This window comes from Mustela nigripes, chromosome 2, assembly GCF_022355385.1.
Source record: "Mustela nigripes isolate SB6536 chromosome 2, MUSNIG.SB6536, whole genome shotgun sequence".
Classification (NCBI taxonomy): domain Eukaryota; kingdom Metazoa; phylum Chordata; class Mammalia; order Carnivora; family Mustelidae; genus Mustela; species Mustela nigripes.
Genome location: NC_081558.1, coordinates 194153693 through 194181617, shown reverse-complemented (window position 1 = coordinate 194181617; position 27925 = coordinate 194153693). Strand labels below are relative to the sequence as shown.

The 27925-nt window shown below is 37.1% G+C and overlaps 1 protein-coding gene across 2 annotated transcripts; it reads right to left on the bottom strand.

The window, feature by feature from the left end:
• Positions 1-12: 12 nt before the first annotated feature.
• On the bottom strand, positions 13-27570 carry CHODL (chondrolectin). 2 transcript variants are annotated; one of them, XM_059388181.1, is made up of 7 exons: positions 27115-27570; positions 17202-17511; positions 16733-16890; positions 5693-5779; positions 3701-3803; positions 1943-2021; positions 13-634 (listed from the first exon to the last, which is right to left on the bottom strand). In XM_059388181.1, the coding sequence occupies exons 1-7, from the start codon at positions 27191-27193 to the stop codon at positions 632-634; spliced, it is 819 nt and encodes a 272-aa protein (XP_059244164.1). In that variant the 5' UTR covers positions 27194-27570; the 3' UTR covers positions 13-631. The 2 variants fall into 2 exon arrangements, with proteins under 2 accessions (XP_059244164.1, XP_059244165.1); XM_059388182.1 differs by lacking the exon at positions 1943-2021.
• Positions 27571-27925: the final 355 nt, after the last annotated feature.

Below are 27925 nucleotides of genomic sequence, written 5' to 3'. Positions count from 1 at the left end.
ATGGTAATAGATCTATGTGTGTGAGGAGTCAGTTGAAAACAGTGATACATTTCTTTGATCAAAACAGCATGTATTGAAAAATGAAACACCATAAAAATAAATACTAGAACAGTTCATTTTTATCAAACACTTATGTAAAGGTAAAATATTTTTGCACACTGTAAATTTTAGTACAATTTACATTACATTAACTAGGTTATAACTTATGAAAATTGACAGAAACAAAAATACCTGCTTCCAACACATACACTTCTCTGATGTGTTGACAGCAATTTTATCTGCACAGTCCATTCCATTTGCTTGACATTTGGGTGCATCCTTTAGCGAAATAAGCATGTCTCACTCCATTATTAGCACAGCGTATTTTGTAAATGAAATAATAGATATATAAAAATTATTTTAATATTTGCCTCAAGAGGGAGCTTACAGTTCATCTTGCAGGTCCTTTGAGATTTCAAGCCATTCCAAGCTAATGTTCTGATGCCATTCCTGATGCAGATCCAGAATTAGACAATTTTATTTTCTCTTTTGGAGCCAAGTCAGTGAATATTATACTTCCATGCCACTTTCTTTTCTGGTGCTTTTTGAAATCCATAGTGTGGACTGAGTTGGGCTAGTTTTTGTTCTTCCTTTACTGAAAAACATAAGAAGATATAAATTCAACGTTTGGGACTTTTTATTGAAATAGACATGTTTTGGTCCAAATGGAGATATTTCAGACCCTTATAAAATGGTCTTTCTTCTCTCACCAGCATATCTATAAAAGATTCTAGATTATTCCAGTATGTGAAGATGGTAAACAGGTCATGTGAAATGATGGAAAAAACAAAACTGATCTCTGTTTGACCCTTCTTAGTTTAGAATTCAGACACATTCAAACACACACACACACACACACACACACACACACACAAAAGTGTCTGACATAATACCAAAAAGTTTCATTATAATCACTCATAAATTTTCAATTTATTTGATCACTGATTTTTGAAATTTTGCTTTTTGGATATTCTTCTGTTCATATGGGCTGTATTTGATGCCAAATCATAAGTACCTTCCTAAACCCCTCTTCCCCTCTGTTTTCCTGTTTTATAGTTAAGTCACTTAATCCCGGAAAGTTTGGCTTTGCTTCAGTCTCTGCAACCAATGCAGTTCAAAGTAGATTCAGGCCTTAATAACTTCCTACCTTGAGATCTGAGACAGAACTTCCCTCCTGTCAGATATAGAATCCAAGTCCACACTTCCATCCCCCCATAGTGGGCTGGCTATCTTCTCACTCTCTTTTTCATAAAATGGCCACTTCTCAGTTTCCTGCATAATTGCCTGTTCCTGAGTTTAGCTCTGAAAATCATCCTCTACCAGGCTACTTACCAAAATCTAGGTTCCTGGCTCTCATTTCCTGAGAAAGAACCCTCACCTGGATCACTTAACCACTTCTGGTTCCTGTAACTTGGGCCCTGCACTTCCTGCCTCCCACAGACAGTCTCTTCACGGACATCTGCTCCACAGCCCACAGGTAACCCATTCCATCTACTCTCAGTCTACCACATATGGCAGAACTCCATCCGATACAGAAAAGAATTCTTCCTAACAAGCCTAATCAATACAATTCTATAATACTACTTCATTGACTTCAATGTAACTGAATCTGTTACTAATAAAATACTGTGACCAAATTAAACGTTTTGGAGATTTGCTTCCAAAAAAGTACGAACAATACATCTTTTATCTATGAAGTCATCTAACATGAATGAAAAATAAACCAAGCAAAGTTTATGAAAAACAAGAAATTTTTTTCAAATAGTAAATAAAAGATGGTTAAGTTATTAATGTAACTTAAATTTTGTGTAGCATTCGTATTTCATTTAAGAGTTACTACCAGTTAAGGAAACGAGTTATTGCTTTGAATATGACATGGAATGATATAAACCATTATGTGTACCAGATTGGAATTTAAACTTTCTGCAAGGCACTCAGATGATAATGGAGTTGAGTCTTTGGTGAAGTTTCTCCTTGCTTTCCTGGAAGAAAGGAAAAGGGGAGGATCTAAGAACGAATGAAATAAGCACTACAGCTAATTCCGGCATCTGGAGGTACTCGATTTTGGTTTATTTTCTCAATCGCAGAATTTGAAACAAGTGAAAACTCCTCAGATCTTCAAAGGTATAAAAACTTGGAAGACTTTTATATGAATAGAATCTCCACAATAATATATTATTTGGAAGAAGAAAAACAAACTTTAGAGAAATCTCAGTTACTGGCACTTGAGTAATTTTTATTTTAGGAATGACAATGTCTGTATAATATTTTTAAAAATTATTTTTCAATCTTATTTGTTATTTATAGCTCTTCCTTAACAGTTTGCTGGATTAAGGGGAAATTTATGTCACATCCTCTCTCTACTTCTCTGGTTTTCAAAATGACTAATCATCTTTCCATCTATAGCCTTAGGTATTAAGGGAATAAATGAAATATTTACTACTGTCTTTCTTCTGTACAAAATACTACCCTAAAATTTTAACTTTGTTTCCCAGATATGTTGGAAAACCCAAAGGCACAATATAGTATTAATTTTCCAGGCTTAACTTATCATTATTCAAAATATCTTATTTAAGGAGCCTGTACATCACACTTTGTGTCCCTTAAAACAATTTATGTGAACCATTTAGAGTTTACATCTATTTAACATTTTTGTTTTGTTTTTCTGGGGCTTTTTTTTTTTTTAACTTAGTGGATCTTTATGGTTTATTTCAGAAACAGATGAAGATGAACTCTAATCAAAAGAAAAATATGACTTCATTTGCAGGTCCTTCCCTGATGAAGGCACTTGTTTTTGTTTAAAATACTGATAAAGGTTCCTTTTAAGAAAACAAAAAATAAAATAAGAAAAAAAAATTAAACTAAATTAAAGTAAAATAAAATAAAATACTGACAAAGATGGCAAGTTTATTCTAGCAAATATGCTCTCATTTAAACACAATATCTTTTTATTTTAACATGTATCTATATTTCATGTATTAATTTTTAACTGATAAATTGACACACATGAAAAAATTTCATCTTTAACTCAAGGGTAGGATTAAATAGATATAAAAGAATACCCCCAAGAATGTTGCTATTAAGACATATCATTTTGATGGAAACTGCCTCCTAAAAGTGACCTATTTTTACATTTGTACTTTATTTCCTATATTCAAAAGATCCTTTGGAAATAAAAACCTATGACTTAAAATTTTAAAAAAGGTACTATAGAGTGTACCCAAAACCAAGTCTTACATACAACTTGGGGTCAAGTTGGAAAGGTTTAGCATTAATGCTTATATATAATAAACAAGAGAGTATAGTATAGTTGTGTATGTTGTCAGCTTGCAAGGATTCAAATTTCAAATCTGCCACACACACTAGCTAAGAAACCCAAGGCAAACTGTATAACTCATGTAAGCCACCATATCCTCAACTGAAAAAACCGAAACAAAAGAGTATCCACTTCCTACGACTTGTGAATATTAAGTGAAATAATTCATGAATCCTATAATCAAGGCCTATCTTATTAGATTGTATATTCTGGATTTGTACTGACAGAACTAAAATCAGAACTTTCTTAAGGCAAATTAAAAATATAATTCTATACTTTTCAAATGAGCTCTGGAAAACCTATAGAAAACTTTTCAAGTTGTCTCTACATATATGAATTATTTACCTTTTATGCAGCATCTGGAAACAGCAGGTTCCAAAAGCGACCAGTATCAATAAAAGCAGTGGGATTGTTGGTATAACAACATAAATTAGATTGGGAATTATGCCTACAAAAGCAAAACAGTCTTAGTATAAAAAGATGTCTGAGGCAGAATTCTAACACTGAAACTATATAAACATTTTCCAAAACTTTAAGGTAAAATAGATTTATTATAAATAAATGAATTCTGAGAAAGTTTCTTCTCCAATATTGAATAATCTAGTGAAATACATTTGTTTGTTTGCCATTCTCCAGTTCAATGTCCATATTTCTAAAACTATTATTAAATCTGCCATTTTGATAGGGACTAGTTTTCATGACATACTAATAATCTTAGCTATCTCACTTCATTAATCCTTCTCCATTATTACTTTAAGTAATAAGCACTGATTATTAAAATAATTGTTGATTTATTGGTTATATAATCATCTTAACCAGTAAGGTCAATGCCACAATGATATGCAAGACTCTCTGGGGTTAAATCAAAATACTAAATATTAGTAAATATTAACTAATGACACAGGCATAACCCAGAGATGCAAGATTCCAGACGCATAAGGACTTGATCTTAATTAAATTCTAAAATGAATCATTTTTTTTAATCCTGTTCCATCACACTTAATAATGTTAGGTATCCTTGGTAAAATAAAACACTGCCACACTTAAGCCCCATATAAATTAAAATCACTGCATTAAACATTTCTTCAAGGTCATAAGAGGGAAAATATTCCTCATGTAATTATTTATTAGCATTTTTAATTAGGTCTAGATGTTCTGACTGGCTTTAAAATCAGGCACCTGAAAAATAAAAAGCACTAAGGTTTAATATCATGTACATGTAAGAAATGAAAATGGAAAAACTATGTGTTTTGCTAGTAAATCGAAAACTGTCAGCATTAGCAATCTAAATAATTCTAGTCAAAGTAGACCAGACTTAGATCAAACTATCCACATAACTGTACATCATGTCCTTTGTTAATAAAAGATGTATTAACTGAGGTCTAGTGATGGGGTATTTTGGGGGTAACTTGCTATGCTTTCCTTTAATCTTGAGCTCCTAACACACAACTTCAAGGACTTTAAGGATTCAGGAAACATTTTTGTTCTTTTTCCAAATAACCATCATGAACCCTTATCTGTAACAGTCAAGAAGAAGAGAAAGTATTTCCTACTCTTTCATGGATTTTGGATCACCTGGGGAAAGACTCTGAGACTTTGGGCCTTTGGCTCAATCTTCACAAAGCAACTAGGATTGCTTTCTAATTTCTTAATCTTAAGGATTGCTTAAGATTTCTGTCCGGTCGTCACAGGCCCATGCTAAAAGAGCGCCTAACTAACTAATCTTAGGAGAAGTTTCTGATTGGGATTTATAATTCCAATCATGGAATGTGCAACTTGCACTGGGATTTCATTGTTTCTTTGGCAGAGTAGGTTGTGCCAGGGGCTTCTGGGTTGGGAGCTCTTTGTACACATTCTGTCCACCCTGCTCACCAGTGATATCCCCTCCATATCCTGAAACCAGCCAAGATAGGAGAACACTTACCACAGGAATCTGCAAAGGATACAAATCAGGCTTTTGCTTTTATACCCACTCCCACATCAGCCACTCACTAAACATTTACCAGCACACCATGGTTTGCAACCTGCTGAATGTGCCCATTTACATCATAATGCCTACGTGTTAGGTGAAAAGTTGTGAGTCCAGGTTTCCATGTGGATTACTTAGTTTATTACTAGATATGTTGACTTGAAGTGAAAAAATAGGAAGGAAACAAATAGATTCTTCTGCTCAAAAACTAGCTCAGCATTATTAGTTCAAAGGTAAACTCCCATAGGCCAAATTCAGTGAACCATATCACCAAGCAACAAGAAAATTTAGGGCCAGCATGAAGCAGAGCTTACAATTATAGTTTCTGCTCTTGTTAGGGGGCGGTTAAAAACAGGTGAATTCATTACCTGCTTCAGTAACGACCACATTTTGATGGGTGTCTCCTGGTTGATTTGTAAAATAAGTCTTTTCTACAGGAGAAGTTGGATTAATCTCTGTAAATAATTGGTACAGGCATCATATATAATGATAAAGAAGAGAAATACAAACACAGATGAAAATAAAACTTTATAATAAAACAATGTAAACACCAGAGTTTCAATTTCTGAATACTTTATGGATTAAAAATTATATCTTGAATTTAAATTTACATGAAATTACTCAACTGTGAAGTCATCATTTCTTTACCTTTGAATAAAGTAACCAGTTGATAAATCTTTGTGACTCAGATCGACTTGGTCCTTGCAACCCCCAAACTGCCTTTAGCAATCAATACCATGTCTATACTGACAACAGCCTGCTACAGCCAATCATGACCCAACAAGTAGAAAGAAAGGCAACAAGAAGCAAGAATTGGGAGTCTAAGAATGTGAGACACTAAGTGCCATTCCAAGACAAGCCTAGATGGCTTCTTCATTAATATCAGTGCAATATCTAGGTTTCTCCGTGCAATAAAATCAGCAGACGACTGTACATGGATGCATTTGGAATAGGTGATTCAAATAGCGATGTTCTAAAGCACATTTCTGTCCTAGAAAAACAATGCCATACTTAGATGTGCTTTCAGTAGCATCTATTTCTTTAAAAATATTAATAATAATAAATTAAGGCTTGCAAGTTATTTCTTTTCCTGGTTTTACAAGATAAGATCTCTTTAATGGTTATACAATTTAAAAATGTCAAAATTTGGGACCCCTGGGTGGCTCAGTTGGTTAAGCAGCTGCCTTCAGCTCAGGTCATGATCCCGGGGTCCTGGGATCGAGTCCCACATACGGCTCCTTGCTCGGCGGGGAGCCTGCTTCTCCTTCTGCCTCTGCCTGCCTCTCTGCCTGCCTGTGCTCGCTCGCTCTCTCTCCCTCTCTGTCTGACAAATAAATAAATAAAATCTTTAAAAAAAATGTCAAAATTTCTTACATGATCTGGTATTGTTCTGCTATCTTTTTTTTAACGTAAGGCACTATTTGGTAAATTAATAGTTCAGTGAAAGTAAGTTGAATCAATGAGAACAAAAAAACCGGTAACTTGTCTTCATTTGTTTCAAAAATATAATTCTGTTTATGTTTGATAACTGATGGAAAAGAAAAAATAAAACACAGGCAGCATTCTATATTAGTTCAGCATGTTAAATCATTTTTAATATTAGATTGGCTACTCTAATTTAGCCACATAGTCTTTCTTTATTGGACATTTATCATACACTGTACTGTAATAACATTTATTATTCTTCCACACATATTTCACCCTAACACTTCAATATCCTCCTATAAGTTTTAGATACAGTTCTATCCTACACATTTTTCTACATAACTTGGGCCCTCTATGCCAGTTGCTGCTTTAATGGGGTTTGCTGCACAAATATACAGATTTAATACAATTTACCAATATAGAACTGGTTATTTTTAAAAAATAATCTTAATAATCTTTAGATCAATATAATTTCTCATTAACAACATTTTAGAAACTTAACGTAAACACTATTTTTAATGTCTAAGAAAAAGAGGGCATAATGTAATTTTAATAAGTGTGAACATTAGATTCAGAAGGATCCCCATGAAAATTTCTTAAGATAACACTGATCGACACAGAAAATAGATATGTAACTCACAAGGCAATAACAAAAAATTGAGAAGAGAGTAAGAAAATCAATTAGTGAGTTATTCCAAGTCTTCATAACTAGGTTAATTATTTACTACTTCAGATATCATTAGTCATATTTTAGATGGTGTGTAGGGGGCAGAAAGAGGAGACTAAGTTCAAACCACACAGTGCTTCGGGGAGCTGGAGAATAAAGTTCAAAATAATTGGTGTCCTAATTCATGCATTTTAATAAATCCCACTGCTTACTCCTCCAACCCCCTCACCATTAAAAACTAATCATTCTCCACTAAAAGAGCATTGACTATAGAAACAAGAAATTTAATCAAATTAGCCTCCTCCATAAATAAAACACTCAGCCTAAGGAAGGTTAGCAAGTAGAAGACAAATATTTAAAATAAAATAAAGAAATACATATTTAGACTATTAGAATAAAGAATAAAAATTCTAACTATATTAATAAGACTAAATATAGCTATACATTTATAACAATAACACTGCACATGTGCACCAAAAACAAAAAAAAATACATAAAGGAATCTTATTCACAAAGTATATTTGTGAATTATTTGAACATTTAGGTAGAATATAGAAGATAGAGAAATATATATATATATATATATTTTTATCTTAAGTGCTCCTCCATGCGTAATATGAACCTAGATTACCTACACAGAACAAGTAAAGAAGATTCTGGGCTTGGCAGTGTCCTCAATAATTTGGTAAGTAGGAATGCAAAATAAAAATAAAATAAATGTATGAAGGGTCAAATAGTTTACCTAAAAGCCCAAAGAAAGGAGAAAGAAATAGTAAGGATACTCTATAACATACTTTGTTTCATTCAATAGTACACAGTATCACCAATGGAAAGTATCAGAGAACTTTAACTTTATATTTTTCTAAGAAAAAAAAATTAAGACAAAGAACATAAGTGCATAACAGATTTGGCTTTGCAAAGGCTTCTAAGAGGGTAATGATGGATTTAGGGCTTTAAAGAATAAACTCACCGGGGATAAAGAAAGCTGGCTAATACACTGAAGAGCAGGATAAATATAAAGAGAAGGGTGAATCTAATCCAAATAATCTCTGGTGCTTTAAGGTCTTATGAGAAAGGAATCATGTAATTTCAAGAGAATAATAGAAATAGCAGTACTTGATTCTAATTGCCTTCCATGAACACATTTTGAGGTCAAGTAGACAGCCCCTCAGAAGACTTCAAATGGCACTTCCCAGCACTGAGAAGGAGAAAAACATAAAAAATCTCTCAAAGCCTAGGTGTCTAGCTTGATTTTCTCAGGTGATTAAAAAAATTAGTTCATGTAATTTTGGTTAGTCTCTATTTTTTGTCAAATATTAATTTAGTGAAACTGCCCTCTTAAAGGTAATTTAAATTTACTATGTCCACAGGAAACCCCACCAGTGTAGCTCAGGACAAGACAATCTTCCCATGCTTCCCATGACAAGAAGTCAGAGACTTCAAACCAAAGCTATCAATGGGGTAGATTCCAAAGAATGACAAAAAGGAAGACCATGGCACAAGCCCCTAATCTTTTTCCACTATGCCTCAGTGAGCTAGAATCAGTCTGACTTCCAATGAGGAGCACATGTGAAGTGGCAATGTCAACAAAAGAGATGCTAATGTTCCCAGAGGAAAGTCATTTTTTTCCCTTAAATGCATTGGATAATCATCCAATGATCTGTCACTCACATGTGTAAATCCCTAGGTGCTTTCATTGCATTGATGATTTATACCAACTTCAAAAACTTTACACTACATATTTAAAATATTTAAAAATAGACATTTATTCTTCATAAAAATCTGTTTACAAAAACACAATTTGACCTGAACATTGGAAATGTTATTCTCCCGGCCTTGAGTAAAGATATCAGAGGAGTAGCAGGCTGAGATGACATCAGGTAGCAGGAGATTAGCTAGATAGCTTATCAAACCATTCTGAACACCTACAAATCCAACAGGAGATCGAAGAGAAGAAGAGCAGCAATTCTAGAAACAGAAAATGACCACTTTCTGAAAGGTAGGACTGGCGATAAGTAAATCCAAAGCAACGGGACGATAGACTGCGGGGGGAGGGGCTGGCTCCTGGCAAGCGGTGGAGCAATGGAGCACAAAATCAGAACTTTTAAAAATCTGCTCCACTGAGGGACATCACTCCAGAGGCTAAACCGGGGTGAAGCCCACTTGGGGACAGTGTGGTCTCAGGTCCCATGGGGTCACAGAAGGATCGAGGGTGTCTGAGTGTTGCAGAGCTCACAGGTATTAAAGCAGGGAAGCCAGCTACAGAGACAAAGCCAAGGAGTGAGTTCTCAACTCAGGATTACCTTAAATTGTGATCCATGGCACAGACCACTGGTCTGTGAGTGAGGACCCCACCAGATCCAAGAGATCCCCCCTGGAAGAGCTCAGGTGGGGTTCAGAGACTACATGTGGGGCTGTGTGCCAGAGACAGAGAAGCTTGGTCACAGGCTGGGTGAGCTCGGAGCGTTGCCAGAGGCCAGGGAGATGGGAGTGATTGAGCACTTTTCTCCGAGGGCGCACTGAGGAGTGGGGCCCCAAGCTCTCGGCTCCTCCAGGTCAGAGATTGGGAGGCTGCCATTTTCATTACTGACCTCCAGAACTCTGCGGAAAGTGTTCAGGGAACAAAAGCTCCTGAAAGCTAACCCGAGCGGGTTACTTAGCCTGGCCCCTGGTAAGGGCTGTGCAATTCTGCCTGGGACAAAGACACTTGAGAATCACCACAACAGGCCCCTCCCCAAGGAGATCAGTAAGAAATCCAGCCATAACCAAGTTCACTTACCAAGGAGAACAGCTGAATTCCAGAGGAGGAGAAAGCAAAGAATGGAATTCATGGCTTTCTCCCCATGATTCTTCAGTCTTGCAAAGTTAATTAATTTTTTTTAATTTTATGTTTTTCTTCTGCTATTTTTCTTAACTTTTACCCTTTCCTCTTTTAACATTCTTTAACTAGTTTATATAAATAATACCTTTCAAAAAATCATTATTATAGTCATATTTATCCTTCATTGTATCTAACTTTATTTTTTGTATACACATAGGGTTTTTTCTTCTAAAAAAAATTAGGATACAACTTCTTCTAATAGATCAAAATATACCCTAAATCTATCACAGGGCTTTGTTCTAGTCTCCAGCCTGAGGAATTCCCTCCACTTTTTTTTCTTTATTCTCCCAACCAACTTATCAACTCCTTTTTTAGAAATTAAAAAAAAAAATCATCTTTATACTCATATTCTATCCCTTCATCATGTTTACCCTTATATATGTTTTTCATTCTTTAAAATATTGGGAGGTAGTTTCTTCTAAAAGACCAAAACTCCAAAATTAAGTGGGTGATCCTGTTCTATTCACCAGTCTTATATATATATATATATAGTTTTTCTTTTTTAATATTTTTTCTTTCTTTATTTTTTCTTCTTTTATTTATTTTTTCTGAACGTCTTTTTACCCCCTTTCTCCCCCTCCACAATTTGGGGTGTCGTCTGATTTGGTTAAAGCACATTTTCCTGGGGTTTTTTCAACCCTTTTAGTATTTTATTTGCTCCTTCATATATTCTTATCTGGGTAAAATGACAAGGCAGAAAAACTCACCACACACACACACACACAAAAAAAAAAGAAAAAGAGACAGTACCAAAGACCAGGGACCTAATCAATACGGACATTGATAATATATCAGATCTAGAATTCAGAATGATGATTCTCAAGGTGCCAGCTGGGCTCAAAAAAGGCATGGAAGATATTAGAGAAACAAAAATAAATTTATTTCTGGAGAAATAAAATAACTAAAGTCTAACCAAGTTGAAATCAAAAAAGCTATCAATGAGGTGCAATAAAAAAATGGAGGCTCTTACTGCTAGGATAAATGAGGCAGAAGAGGGAATTAGTGATATAGAAGACCAAATGACAGAGAATAAAGAAGTGAAGCAAAAGAGAAACAAACAACCACTGGACCATGAGGGGGGATTTCAAGAGATAAGTGATACCATAAGACAAAACAACATTAGAGTAATTGGGATTCCAGAAGAAGAAGAAAGAGAGAGGGGAGCAGAAGGTATATTGGAAAGAATTATTGTAGAGAATTTCCCTAATATGGCAAAGGGAACAAGCATCAAAATCCAGGAGGCACAGAGAACCCTCCTCAAAATCAATAAGAATAGGTCCACACCCCATCACCTAATAGTAAAATTTACAAGTCTTAGCGAGAAAATCCTGAAAGCAGCCTGGGACAAGAAGTCTGTAACATACAATGGTAAAAGTATTATATTGGCAACAGACTTATCCACAGACACCTGGCAGGCCAGAAAGAACTGGCATGATATATTCAGAGCACTAAACAAGAAAAAACATTCATCCAAGAATAATATATCCAGCTAGGCTATCATTGAAAATAGGAGGAGAGATAAAAAGCTTCCAGGACAAACAAAAACTGAAAGAATTTGCAAACACTAAACCAGCTCTACAGGAAATCTTGAAAGGGGTCCTCTAAGCAAAGAAAGACCCTAAAAATAGTAGATCAGAAAGGAACAGAGACAATATACAGCAACAGTCACCTTACAGGCAATACAATGGAACTAAATTCATATCTCTCAATAGTTACCCTGAATGTTAATGGGCTAAATGCCCCAATCAAAAGACACAGGGTATCAGAATGGATAAAAAAATAAAACCCATCAATATGCTGCCTACAAGAAAGTTATTTTAGACCCAAAGACACCTCCAGATTTAAAGTGAGGGGGTGGAAAAGAATTTACCATGCTAATGGACATCAGAAGAAAGCTGGGATGGCAATCCTTCTATCAGATCAATTGGACTTTAAGCCAAAGACTATAACAAAAGATAAGGAAGGACACTATATCATACTCAAAGGGTCTGTCCAACAAGAAGATCTAACAATTTTAAATATCTATGCCCCTAACATGGGAGCAGCCAACTATATAAACCAATTAATAATAAAATCAAAGAAACACATCAACAGTAATATAATAATAGTAGGGGACTTTAACTCTCCCCTCACTGAAATAGACAGATTATCTAAGCAAAAATCAACAAGGAAGTAAAGGCCTTAAATGGCACACTGGATGAGATGGGCATCACAAATATATTCAGAACATTCCATCCCAAAGCAACAGGATATATATTTTTCTCTAGAGTACATGGAACATTCTCCGGAATAGATCACATCCTGGGTCATAAATCAGGACTCAACTGATATCAAAAGACTGGGAACATTCCCTGCACATTTTCAGACCACAATGCTCTGAAGTTAGAACTCAATCACAAGATGAAATTTGGAAAGAATCCAAATACATGGAGAGTAAAGATCACCCTTCTAATGAATGAATGGGTCAACCAAGAAATTAAAGAAGAATTGAAAAAATTCATAGTAACAAATGATAACAAAAATACAACAGTTCAAAATATGTGAGACACAGCAAAGGCAGTCCTGAGAGGAAAATATATAGCGATTCAAGCCTTTCTCAAGAAACAAGAAAAGTCTCAAATACACAACCTAACCCTACACTTGAAGGAGCTGGAGAAAGAACAACAAAGAAAGCCTAAACCCAGCAGAAGAGAAATAATAAAGATCAGAGCAGAAATCAATGAAATAGAAACCAAAAAAAAAAAAAAAAAAGGAACAAATCAATGAAACTAGGAGCTGGTTCTTTGAAAGAATTAATAAGAGTAATAAAGCCCTGGCCAGACTTATCAAAAAGAAATGAAAAAGGACCCAAATTAATAAAATCATGAATGAAAGAGGAGAGATCACAACCAACACCAAAGAAATATCAACAATTATAAGAACATATTATGAGCAACTATATGTCAGCAAATTTGAAAATCTGGAAGAAATGGATGCATTCCTAGAGACATATAAACTACCAAAACTGAACCAGGAAGAAATAGAAAGCCTGAACAGACCCATAACCAGTAAGGAGACTGAAGCAGTCATCAAAAATCTCCCAACAGGGGGTGCCTGGGTGGCTCAGCTGCCTTTGGCTCAGGTCATGATCTCAGGGTCCTGGGATCGAGACCCGCATCGGGCTCTCTGCTCAGCAGGGAGCCTGCTTCCTTCTCTCTCTCTCTCTGCCTGCCTCTCAGTGTACTTGTAATTTCTCTCTGTCAAATAAATAAATAAAATCTTTAAAAAAAAAAAAAAACTCCCAACAAACAAGAGCCTAGAGCCAGATGGCTTCCCAGGGGAATTCTATCAAACATTTAAGGAAAAAAAATTAATTCATATTCTTCTGAAACTATTCCAAAATATAGATATGGAAGGAAAACTTTCAAACTCATTTTATGAGGTCAGCATTACCTTGATCCCAAAACCATACACAGATCCCATCAAAAAAGATAATTACAGACAAATATCCTTGATGAACACAGATGCAAAAATTCTCACCAAAATATTAGCCAGTAGAATCCAACAGTATATTAAAAGGATTATTCACCATGACCAAGTGGAATTTATTCCAGGGCTGCAAGATTGGTTCAACATCTATACATCAATCAATGTGATACATTAATAAAAGAAAGAACAAGAACCATATAATACTCTCAATAGATGCTGAAAAAGCATTTTTTAATATATTTTTTAAATTTTTATTTATTTGAGTGAGAGAGAGTATGAGCAGGGAGAAGGTCAGAGAGAGAAGCAGACTCCCCATGGAGCTGGGAGCCCGATGCAGGACTCCATCCCGGGACTCCAGGATCATGACCTGAGCCGAAAGCAGCTGCTTAACAAATTGAGCCACCCAGAAACCCCCTGAAAAAGCATTTGACAAAGTACAGCATCTTTTTCTGATCCAAACTCTGCAGAGTGTAGGGATGGAGGGTACATACCTCAATATCATCAAAGCCATCTATAAAAAACCCACTACAAATATAATTCTCAATGGAGAAAAACTGAGAGCTTTTCCACTAAGGTCAGAAACATGGCAGGATTGTCCATGATCACCACTGCTATTCAGTATAGTACTAGAAGTCCTAGCCTCAGCAATCAGAAAACAAAAATAAATTAAAGGCATCCAAATTGGCAAAGAAGTGAAACTCTCAGCCTTTGCAGATGATTTGATACTATATGTGGAAAACCCAAAAGACTCCACTCCAAATCTGCTAGAACTTATACAGGAATTCAGTAAAGTGTCAGAATATAAAATCAATACACAGAAATCAGTTGCATTTCTTTACACCAACAACAAGACAGAAGAAAGAGAAATTGAGGAGTCAACCCCATTTATAATTGCAACCAAAACCATAAGATACCTAGGAATAAACCTAACCAAAGAGGCGAAGAATGTATACTCAGAAAACTATAAAGTACTCATGAAAGAAATTGAGGAAGACACAAAGAAATGGAAAAATGTTCCATGCTCATGGATTAGAAGAACAAATATTGTGAAAATGTCTATGCTACCTAAAGCAATCTATATGTTTAATGCTATCCCTATCAAAATCCCATCAATTTATTTCAAAGAAATGGAACAAATAATCCTAAAATTTATATGGAACCAGATAAGAACTCAAATAGCCAGAGGAATATTGAAAAAGAAATCCAAAGTTGGTGGCATCACAATTCCAGACTTCAAGCTCTATGACAAAGCTGTCAACATCAAGACAGTATGGTACTGCCACAAAAACAGACACATAGATCAATGTAACAGAATAGAGAGCCCAGAAATAAACCCTCAACTCTATGGTCAACTAATCTTCGACAAAGCAGGAAAGAATGTCGAGTGGAATAAAGATAGTCTCTTCAACAAATGGGGTTGGGAAAATTGGACAGCCACATGCAGAAAATGAAACTGGACCATTTCCTTACACCACACACTAAAATAGACTCAAAATGGATGAAGGACCTCAAAAGGAATCCATCAAAATCCTTGAGGAGAACACAGGCAGCAACCTCTTCGACCTCAGCTGCAGAAACTTCTTCCTAGTAACATGCCAAAGTCAAGGGAAGCAAGGGCAAAAATGAACTATTGGGACTTCATCAAGATCAAAAGCTTTTGCACAGCAAAGGAAAGAGTTAACAAAACCAAAAGACAACTGACAGAATGGGAGAAGATATTTGCAAATGCCATATCAGATGAAGGGTTAGTATCCAAAATCCACAAAGGTCTCAGCAAACTCAACACCCAAAGAACAAATAATACAATCCAGAAATGGGCAGAGGACATGAACAGACATTTCTGCAAAGAAGACACCCAGATGGCCAACAGACACATGAAAAAGTGCTCCACATCACTCGCCATCAGGGAAATACAAATCAAAACCACAATGAGATATCACCTGACACCAGTCAGAATGGCTAAAATTAACAAGTCAGGAAATGACAGATGCTGGTGAGGATGCAGAGAAAGGGGAACCCTCCTACACTGTTGGTGGGAATGCAAGCTGGGGCAACCACTCTGGAAAACAGCATGGAGGTTCCTCAAAAAGTTGAAAATAGAGCTACCCTATGACCCAGCAATTGCACTAGTGGGTATTTACCCTAAAGATACAGATGCAGTGATCTGAAAAGGCATGTACACCCAAATGTTTATAGCAGCAATGTCCACAGTAGCCAAACTATAGAAAGAACCTAGATGTCCATCAACAGATGAATGGATAAAGAAGAGGTGGTATATATATACACAATGGAATACTATGCGGCCATCAAAAGAAATTAAATCTTGCCATTTGCGACGACGTGGATGGAATTAGAGGGTATTATGCTTAGTGAAATAAGTCAAGCAGAGAAAGACAGCTATCATATGATCTCCCTGATATGAGGAATTGGAGATGCAACGTTGGGGGATGTTGGGGGGTAGGAAAAGAATAAATGAAACAAGATGGGATCGGGAGGGAGACAAACCATAAGAGACTTTTAATCTCACAAAACAAACTTAGGGTTGCTGGGGGGAGGGGGGCGGGAGAGGGTGGTGGGGTTATGGACATTGGGTAGGGTATGTGTTATGGTGAGTGCTGTGAAGTATGTAAACCTGGCGATTCACAGACCTGTATCCCTGGGGCTAATACATTATATGTTAATAAAGAAAAAAAAAAGAAAAAAGAAAAAGAAATGTTATTTTCCCTTAAATACAGGTCTCCAAATGTGTCCAGTTACCCCTTCTGCTTAACTGACTGGGCAATTTGTTCTATAGCATAAAGTATTTTTCAGGACACTGAGCTCTATGACAAGCTGTAGAGAAAGTCTGGGTTTCACAGCAGAGAAACACAAAGAGTCAAAGGCAGTAAAGCCTAAATATAAATAGTGAAGATCAAAATATAACCAAATATGACAAAATCCGTTATCCCTATTTATGGTATTTCCTACCTGGTTCATACTTGCAGATGTAATTGTGCTTCATGTTGCACCTGTCATCATTCCACTGGTAAAGGTAGGGACCCCCAAGGCCTGGATTGGCCGTTGGTTGATGATACATCACAACACATTTCTCACTTCCACAGGAAGGTTCATCAGTATACCAGTTTCTGTAAACAGAGCAATAGGAACACCTCGAAGTGATTTCACCCATTCTATTCTTTTTGTTCTGCTTTTTGTTTTGAGTTTTTATTTAAATTCCAGTTAGTGAACGTTGAGTGAAATATTAGTTTCAGAAGTAGAATTTAGTGATTCATCACTTACATACGACACCCAGTACTCATCACAACAAGTGCCCTCCTTAATACCCAACACCCACTTGGCTTCTTCCATTCTGACATCCTCTACAGGTGAACAGAAATCTCCCTTCTCTCTTTTGAGTCCCCCAGAGAACATCCAACTTTTCAGGACACCTACTCACCGGTACTGGGAAGCACTTCCATCAGACCACTGGTAGAGATCTGGGCAGGCACCAGATGTCTGCCCCTCTCCATTTCGCCAAAGCCCTATCCAGAAATCACCATCAGAAATTCCCGTTCCTGGTTTTGTCAGGTTTTGCAACATACTTTCTATTAACTTCTGTTCTGCCTCATTCTCCAGGCTGAGAAGGGCTCCCCCCTCACTCTCACAAGCAAGGCGTGCCTCCTGGAAGCTCACTCGGCTCGACAGTTCATGGAAGTAGGCCATTTTGTAGCAGGGATGCTTGAGGTCAGCAAAACACACCTTCTGGCCTGAAAAAAAGATGCTATGTATTGATTACCCGAGCTATATTCATAACCTATTATGAATTAAGGTTAAAGAGCCAATCAACACAGGATGCACTCTCCCAAGAATGATTGTTCCATTGCATCATTTTATAAGGTTTATTTTTTAAATTATTACTTTCAATTTATAAAAGCAAATTGATTCCCTAAGTAGACTTCTAACACAAACTTCAAAACACTTTACTTAAAGAAAATTTCTGTAAAGGGAACTCATGATTCTTCTGGCTTAGATATAAACTAATTATCACAGCATATGAAGGTAGCTAAAGAAATTTCAGGTATATGGAGAGCTAAAAGGCCAAAACTATGAAAGAAAAACAATTCATAAAATAATTTAATTTAAAAAAACAAATAAAATTTTTAAAAGCAATGTTTAGAAGGTATGAAAAACCTTTATAAAAGGTGGGAAATTTGAGGCATAAATATTTGCTTTTATTGTATATACATTAAATACATTACATTGAAAGTTAATAGAGGTCAAAATGAAAGTAACTCTAGTAATAATTTATTAATAAAATACAGCATTAAAAGTGACAGGATAGATTTCTAGAGTGGTATAGAGTAATCTTTGAGAAAATTCTCATTCTTAATTCTCTGAATATTTTCTGGTTTGATAGGTGATCTCCATGTGTGGTCTCCAGTCACTCAGCCAATGACTTCTCTGTTTCTACACAGACATCTCAAATGAGTTATAAACTCCAAGTAGAATGTCCCAAATTTGAACTTAGAGAATCAAGATTTTATCTATTTCAGAGAGAGAGAGAGAGAATGGAAGAAAACGAGTGCACATGAGGGGCGTGGGGAGAGGGTATAGAGAGCAAAGGGAAGGGAGGAGGGGAAAGAATCTCAAGCAGACTCCAGACGCCACCAGCAGGGGTCACACTGGATCTCACAACACCGAGGTCACCATCCCAGCTGAAACCAAGAGTTGGACGTTCAACAGACTGAGCCACTCAGGCGCCCCTGAACTCAGAGAATCAAATACTAAAAACGAACAAACAAAAAAGAAAGGCTTTTTAAATATGAAACAAATAAATACATCAGGTAATAAAGGTGCTTTTAAAATCTCATCTATTGCTGATTATTGTCAATCTCTGATAACTTGGATAGAGATCTCGGTAAACTAAAATTTGGCCAAACGTGTCTTTCAAAGACCGTTAAATTAAAAACAACTTAGGTATTGTGTGTGAGAACAAATTGTTTTTCAGCATTAGAATCTCCATTTATGTATTAAATGGAGACATATTAAATAAAATGACTTCTTCAAATTTAACCTAAAAGATGCTTTATTAGACTAGTTGCAATTACTTCCTTTATGAGTTTGAAAGTGGTAACACTGCCTTTCTTTTCAACTTTCCCTAATTTAGGGCCACTTGGGTGGTTCAACATATAGACTCTTGATTTACTTCTGCTCCCTTATACCACCAGGCAAGTATGCCAAATTATAGACATAATCTCCAGATTAGCTTCTTTGTTTCACTTCTGTTCTCTTCTGTAAACATTAAAAATCATGCATCCCTCTCTGTCACTATTTCTTTTTCCCGATCTGCTGCCCAGAACCTCTATTAGTTTCTTTGCCTTCTTCCAATTTCAGCTTAGGTTTGGTCTCGGAAAACAGACTACCAAGTATTTTATGTAAAATTAAGTCAAATTACTTTATGTGAAGAAATTAAGGCAGAGCTCTACAGCTTTCTTAAGATTTGTCTGCATGAACATTATTCTTGTTGGGATTGAAGGCTTTTCTCAGCAGGTATTTAGTTTTGGAGCCGATCAAGAAAATTTGTCAGTAGTGGAGAGAGGGGAGTGTTACTATACTTAAACACTGGCTAAAAAATACTGCATTCAAGATTTGTACTCTTAATTACAGTACATCACACTGAGTCAACATCGGTATCACATCCATTCTCCCCCAGAATCAGCAATTAATGACCTATGATGACACTCAGAGTCGGGAGGGTGCCGATATCAGGAGGCCATTAACCTTACCACAGTGTTTGAGTGATAGGCATTCAATATCATGGTCCAAGCTGAGAATTGCCATCTAATAAAGTAGTTGTAGCAATGCAAGCCAGCCAGCCAGTTGTCCTCTCTGTCTCATTAACTGTGATCTGGACCCAGGAGCACCACACTGAATAATGTAAACAAATGAATGGACAGCCCCAACTAATTGTTAATGAAAAATAAAACGTTAGTATGAATGACTGCAGGAAAATGGGAGTAAAGAGATTTCAAGAGGACAAATCAGTCTGAAATAAATCATCCTTGAGAAATAATCATGAAAGTCCCAGGGGCTGATTCTAATACGATTATTTATTTTAATTTCTCCTAATTTATTATTAGATTTTGTGATGACTTCATTGTTTAAAATGATTGCTCCTGATAATATTCTAAAAATGCCATTAATCCCAGTGAGTTCTGTGCCTGTATTTTTAAAGCAAGCTATTTCCACTTTCTTCTACAGTCTTTACATATTTCTGTCTCGAAATATATCTCAACTGCATTCCCTTGAGTCTTCAACGGGCTCAGTTTTTCACTCCAAGAACTCTCAGACTTGGATTTGCCTCCAACACTTCTGAAATATTAAACTTGTCCAACAAGACTGTTTTGCAAGATGTCAAAAAGGAGTCCATTTAAAAAATAAATTAACCAGAAACTTGAATGAGTAAAAATTATTTATATACCAAGGCCAGCACTCATTCAGAGGGTGCCTATATATAATTTAGATGCTAAAAGTCCCTGCTCATTCTCTTTGATGTTAAAAAATAAACACTACACAGATTTCTTTACAGTGAGGACACTGAAATAGTTCCACTGAAATTACAGTTTAATTTATAAAATTAAGGGTAGCATTTTGAGTGAAATGTTTAAGAGAATTTTAATGCAATGTGGAAATTCCTAACACTGTTATGTGAGTCTACAGAGAAATAATATTAATAAGAGGAAAACCTAAGGCAGAGATTCTATTTAAAGTAGTTAAAATGTGTGCGTGAATCCTAGATGCTAGCTGACCATGGCACTCTCTGTGACAGGCATTCTCACCTTGGCTGTGGGTGATGGAATGGTCCAGGGTCATGGGAGAGGGGGTAGAGATTGCAGTGGCTGCAAAGCAGAGGTATAGTCAGGGGATCCAAATAGGGGCCAATTACCACTAAAACAGGTAGATATTAACTCCAAAGTATCTGCTGAATATCAGTTGTGTCCTCAGATTTTGAACTGAAAGGTCACTAGCAGTTCAGATCTAGCAAGGCTGTTTGAAAATTACAGATACCTGGCCCAGTTTTATTACCATTCACATACAATCAGTTAAAGCTGACACTGTGGATTTCTTGACATCCATTTCTATTTCACTCCCAACTACCGCCTTATTGTGCAAATGTAGTCCAAGCAGTAGCAAAATCAAGCAAAAGGAGCTGCTGAACACTCCCCACCATTTCAGCTGATGGAAATTTGGCCGTCATGGCCGGGGAACTCCCAACAGCTGGGAAACAAATGTTGCCCTAATTCCCAGAAAAGTTCCATTAATACAGATCTTCTGGAAGCCACTTTTCCCACTTCTGTAAAGGCTAATCTTCCTAGAGAACCATTACAACTATCTCTCTTCTCCTTCTGTGAGATCGCATGGGGAACTCCCTTTTCTCTGATCTTTAAATGTTTCATTCAGATAAAATCTTCCATTGGCTATTTTGAACGATAGGAATTCGAAACTTCACCTACTACATCTACTTCCATCCACCCTCTGCTAACCATAACATATTTAGATAAATATTCAGACAACCATGCAACAGTGTTTATTACACTAAGGCAAGCTTCATACTAACAATTTACTTAATGTCACCTAGGATTTCCACCTAGGATTCTACACCTATGAATATTATACACACATGCATACAGCATAAACATTCCTATCACTGTCACTGCTAAGATTCTACTGTTCTACTATTCCCATGAATAGATGGTTTTGTCCGTTAGAACTAAATATTGGCAGTAAATGCTTTTGGCATTGATATAAAAGTGGGGCCGAACTCATAGTATTATGGCAGTTTACTTTTTTCTTCCCTAATAGAAAGGATCTATGATTCAGTTTTATTTTGCTTATATTTATTAACTTTCTTCAGCTGAGTCCTCTGTGAGCAAAGTAATAACACTTTTCTCATACCTTATGCTCTAAGCATATATTACTAATATTGAGTATTGAATTTATATCATAATTTTCAATAAAGACATAAAAGATATTTTACGAATTTCTATGGTTCTGTCTTGATCTACTTTTAGTTACAAAAAGAAAAAAAAAATGTACAAAAGAGAATCTACATGATAAGTCTTCCCCAAACCTGACTGACTGAACTTTGGACATTTTACCAAAATCCCACAAAATAATTGGCTTTTCATCATTCTTTCTTACTCTCTCCCAAATCACATAACTAAATAGGTTGATCCAACATTATACACTGTGCCATGATCTCTGATACAAGGCCAGCCCTTCTAAACTAAAATGAAATGCTTTCAAACAGTGTGCTCCTTAAAGTGTTCAATAGTCCACCAACTTAAGGATGATTTTTTATTAAAAAAAAAAAAAAAAAAAAACTTTTGTTATAATAAGTTTTCTTTTTTGTAACAGAGATTTTTATAGTGCAATTAAATGTATAATGTGCTAGTAAAAGGGTGTTAGAATATATTTTCTTGCATTGATAAACTCAAAACTGTAGTCCTGGGTCATTTTGTGGACGGTGGTGGCAGTTGCAAGTCCTACCTCTCTCACTGGGAAATACCACAAGCTTTGAGAAGGGAATGGAACTCATTTTTTTTAAATTTGCATATTTAAAAATTGGGATCTAAATAGAAAATGGTAAACCAAGTGACTGTGTGACTCAAAAGTTAAAACATTCAATCAAAAAGAGCTGCTGAGAATTCCAGAGGTATACTTGAACTGTGGGTATGCTTGGGGGCATTACTTAAAACTTTCCTGGTTTTCTCACCTAAAATGGAATTTTCTCACCTAAAAAGGAGTTTTGTTTTTTTTTTTCTAAAAAGGAGTTTTAAAGAAGTATTATAATAATAATGGTCAGACATTTATGAATAGTTAGGCATGGATGGTCTCACTGCTAGCACCAGCCACACCTTTGGGTAAATTAGGAAAAGATGTGTTCTCCTGGCGATATAGGCTGCTCAGCTAGAAAAAGTTGTTTTCTTCTAGGTGGCCTTAGCTCCAGCGTACAGGACCTGCACGCTGAGCTCCCTCTCAGCTTCTTGGCACAAACTCCCTGTGCACGATCCAGTCTGCACAAATCTGTTCAAACCCCTTCACCCTCCAACAGTCCTGTGCTGTAGGTCGCATCATGTAGCTCCCATCCTATTTTAAAAAGTTAGATATTTTGCAGATTCACACAACACAGTAGTCAGGGTTTAGAACCAGGCTGTCTCTCTGGCCCCATAGTCCACACCTTCATCCAGATTTCTATGCTGCCTCCCTAGACAAATGTAATATTTTTTCTAAAGCAAAATATTTCATGAAATAAAGAGATTGATGAACATATACCTTATTCATGTTTTCTATCTTAAATTATTAGCATTGATCTGTAATGGATTACTATTGCTGATATGTGCAAGGGCTTATGCATTGAGAGTTTGTTTTTCTAAGCAGATTTTGGTTTTTCTATTACTGAACATTTAGACACAGGATTAATATTGTAACATCTATATCAGATTTTCAAACCATATCTAGCATTAAGTGTTTTTTTTTTATTTTTCATCCAGCCCTTACATCTTCTATATAAAGCAAACTCCAAATGAGTTTTTCCCAATTACAAGGAGTGCAACAGGATTCAAGTCATCGGGTCTTTTCTATTACCAGTAATATGTTACAAGAGCGTCTGCCAATTGTGTACATTCATCCACCTGTACGCCAGGTGCCCAGCACAGAAAGCTGTTATAAAAGTAAAAATTGTTAATGTGAACATCAGCTGGATTTCCACTCTGGCCCCCTTTACACAACACCACCTCATTTTTAACATTATTGAAATAGTTATTGCCATCCTCGGGAAGAAGAGTTCTCAAAACAAAACTATAAAATGATGAAAAATAGCAGTTAAGGAGTAATGGCTATGATAGATGTGTAATTTATTAAATGACTAGTAATAAGATTAATTTGTTCCTTTCCTGCCCAAGAGATACTTAAAGTAATTGCATCTTTGAAAATTGCACTGTCATCACTTTATGCTTTTGATGATGTCATGGAATAGTACCACAGGACGGGACATGCTCAGCAGATTTTTTTCTATCACCCTTGCTATTACAATAACCTACAGCTACTGGTCACAACCCATAGATTTGCATAATTCTATGGAAGCTACACAACAGAAGAGATGTGTCTAAATCCCCCCAGGATCTTAAATAAAATGCAGGCCAATTCCAATGAGTTCAAATTAATACATATTAACATTTTCTGCAGAAATATGGAGGTACCACGCAAAACACTTAGTGCCCTTTACTGCGTAACAGGTCAGGGATCACTGCTGTGCCCACTAAAAAGAAAAAGCAAGAGTAAAAAACATACACACACATTATTTCAAAAACACCTGGAATGTTTAAAAATACCCACATGTTCTTCAGACATATCTTTCTACCTTAAAAACCTGAATTTTGAACAGTTCTGTTTCTTTTTTTTTCTTTCTTTCTTTTAAAGATTTATTTATTTATTAAGAGAGAGATGGAGAGAGGTGGCAGGGCAGGGGGTGAGGGAACAGAGGGAGAGAATCTCAAGTCAGCTTCATGCCTAGCATGGATGCCATGACTCTGAGAAACCTGAGCCTAAACTAAGTTGGAAACCTACCCAACTGAGCCTCCTGAACACTTCTTTCTCATTTGTATCCATGTCCCCATAAGTAAAATCCTCTTATCTTTGCCCTAAATCTGTCATGATCTACCAGTCAAGTCACGGAATTAAATGATTTTACTCCCCACAAATATTCTCTACATATCTGTAGTCAGTAACAAATCAGTACAAATCTGAGATCCTAAAAGTAATTCCAAAATTAACTCATAAATTCATTAAATACTCTTTCATTAAATCCTCTAATATATTAAATTACTCTCATGGTTATATATTTTACTATGTATTTATGCATCAAAATAAACATGACTGCTAACCTATAAAAATACTTTCCTATTTCTTGTGAAAATACTTTTGTTTCTCAACTTTTACAATAGTGATGTATTTAAAAGTATGGGAAATATCGCATGTTTTAAAGTACTAAAATGAAGAAAATTTCTATAAAGAATTATTTTGTGGGTTTCTGTCTCTTTTCTAGAGAAAGTAATTATTTTGGTACACTAAATATAAATTACAAATAGCTATACTGATATGTTCCATATGTTACAAGTATGTTCCTAATAACAGCCCCAAAGAGCTGATTTCATTTGACAGATATTTGAGTAGAATTTTGGTCCCCAGTGGCAGGAAAAAGTTGATGCACCACATAGAACTTAACATTGATCCATCAGACATTAGACCTACTACTTCCAACATGTCATGTTTTACACTCTCTGTACTCATGCTATTGTGGCTAAAATATTTTTAAATTGTCGTCAAAGGATAAAATCACAAGCTTAGAATGGTTAAATTTTAATGCGAATTTTTATGGCCAAGGGTAATTAAATTATCCATAAGAAAAACATAACTAAGTAATTGTTTTGATATCAAGTAAACATCATCATTTATGCTAAATCAAATAGATCATGTTCAGTTAATTAGAAATTTTCCAGATGTCATCTACAAGATGCCTATAAATACTTCACAGGAAAACACAACAAAAGGTTTGCAACAATTTATGCAATAATAGAATACCAAAAAAAAAAAAACCTTTTCATTGACAATTTTTTAAGTTCTGTTTTTATTTTACATATTTTTCATCTCTCTTGCAAAGTTTATGGCATACAAACAAGAATATACCAAAAAGATACTACTTAAGGCAATGAAGTGTTTCTAAAAACACACCATATGCTAAAAGCTTGGTCTCTGGGCTCAATCACTTGTAAGAGTAATTCTCATAAACCCCAAAGCAGCCAAATATGTAATTCAAACACTCAGGTCTATATAGCGAACTTTTTCTTCAAAGCTGTATTAAGGGGAAAGGGATCTAATATATGGTTCCTGTAACATCCTAACTTGGTACTGAAAAGTTTTCAATTTATCAAAATAATGACCCTGATTTTTTCTCCCTGCCCCCCAAATGTAAGCAGCATACATGTCCAAATGACAGTTCACCATGTATTTAATTCCAATGTCTCCAGAGGGCCAAAAAGTCAGCGGTGAGTGATTGATAACTAGACACTGAAGAATTATAGTCTCAAGATGTGGAACATCACATATTGCTGAGGGGAAGATCAGCAACAATTAAGCTTAATATACCAGTTTCTAAAGGTCTGGCTTCACTACGGATTAAGTTGATGTCATCTCTCATCTACTCTTACCTCTAGTGACACCTGTTATTCTGATGAATGGAATGTGAAAAGGAATTTGTGCTTTTTACATTTTAAAAAAAAAAAGTCCACACTTAAAACCCTTTCCCACATACATTCAACAAATATTCACTGAAACACTTCAATTAACATTGCAAGAAATTTCAGTAGGGGTTGTTATACTCAATTTTCATGTAAGGCACAATTCATTCATCCTAAGCTTTTGAGAATCTTTTTTTTTTTTTTTTTTTTAAAGAACTTCCCCAAAAGTAAGGGATGGTGAATGAGACATAAATTGCTTAACAAAAGAACCCTGAAAGTCAAAGAAAAAGAAAAATCAGAGCAAATGCTTGGAAGCTTGCCAATTCTGATCCCCTTCCGTGGCACTGACTCGGCCCACCTAATTGGGCACCTACTGTGTGCACGAACCTGTGGCCATTACCGTGGACACCTCAGCCCAACTCGACCGGACTTCCTTTTCTGAAAAGTCCCCAACCTGGAATAAGGTGTGCAAAGGAAAGGCGTCTGCACACAATGACCAGTAAGTCCCCTGTTCTTTGTCAGCCCTCCCTGAGAACAAAGGCCGCATGCATGCCCAGGAGTCTGAGAGCCACCTACAAAGAGTAGGTCTGGTCCCAGAAACTATCCGACTGAACACAGTGCGCAGACCGAAGTCAAGACAGGACAACAGGGGCTGGCATTTCTGCAGCGGTTCTTGAAGCTCTGGGTTTCTTTCCTCTGCCTGATCCATGGTACCCCACCCTTTTGCAGGTGCCAAGCCCTGCCCGGTGGCCTACTCTCTTAAAAAGAGAGTGAAAATCAGTCTTGGCAAACGCTGTAGCAGAGCCCACTTTGCAGTTACTGAACCAGGCACTCGCCCCAAATTTAAACTTTTCTCTGCGTGTGTTTTTGCGGGGCCGGGAAGAAAGCTGACCACAATCTAGTGCCTTCGCTGCCACGCCCCCCCAATCCTCCCGACGCCCTACTCCTCACAGGTTTCCAAGCTCCTGGAGAGCCTTGACCCCAGAACAGACCGCCGCGCACCGCCCTTGCCCCCGCACCCCGCGCCCCCTCTCCCTGCTTGTCCGCTCGGCGGGCAGCCCCCTGACTCACCGCTGACCACCCGGCGGCAGAGAACTCCGTGGCCGCAGAGCAGCGCGGCGCCCAGCAGCAGTGAGACCACGCGGCTCATCGCGGCGCGGCGACAGCAGCAGGTGTGCGTGCAGCGAAGACAGCACTGCCCGCCGCGCAGCGGGAGCTCGAACCTCTGAGCCTCCCTGCCTGCCCGCCGGACCCTACTCCCGCCGCCGGAGCCCCGCTGGCCAGGGCCCGGCACTCATCGCCTTTGGCAGGGCCTGGAGCCGGACGCGCCCTTGCCGCGCGCTGGTGTGCTGAGCTAGAGCGCACCACCCCGCCGGTGCGCGTTTAAGGAGAGGAAACAGAAGTTAGAGGGTCCGTGTCTGGCCCAGCGGTGAAGCAGGAAACCCGAGTTGGACCCCGCCCGACCCCTTTGCTCCTCTCCCGGGCCTCTGGCTAGTGAGGGGCTAAGCCGGTGTGGCTAGTCCTGGCTCTCACGGCGGCGGCAGCAGCAACAGCAGCTCTGCCCGGAGGCGCGGTCTTATATACCCACATCCCGAGGTTCCGGCCCCTTGCTAGCAATAATTTTTAACTACTTCTTCTCTCCTGCTATGGGACGCAACCCGGCCCCTCCCATGAAAACTGGAGCCGCTTTGAAAAGACTGCAGTCAGCAGCCCCACCTCCTGCCCTCCGCTTCTCCTGGTCCTCTCTTTCCATTCGCTAACAGACCTGATGCTCGTTTGTGTAAAATGTGACAGCTTCGCTATTAAACTCTGGCAAAAGTTGGATCCATTTGGTTTTCTCAAAGATTAATGTCCACGGGGATGCCAAGTTGTGGGGCCTTTC

What these genes read in the sequence shown, in the direction of transcription:
- CHODL (XM_059388182.1), bottom strand. Translation starts at nt 27,193, where the DNA reads ATGAGCCGCGTGGTCTCACTGCTGCTGGGCGCCGCGCTGCTCTGCGGC. An exon ending in CTGCCGCCGGGTGGTCAGCG is followed by an intron (nt 17,512 to 27,114) that starts GTGAGTCAGGGG and finishes TCTTTTTTTCAG; the next exon opens with GCCAGAAGGTGTGTTTTGCT. An exon ending in GGAAGTGCTTCCCAGTACCG is followed by an intron (nt 16,891 to 17,201) that starts GTGAGTAGGTGT and finishes CTCTGTTTACAG; the next exon opens with AAACTGGTATACTGATGAAC.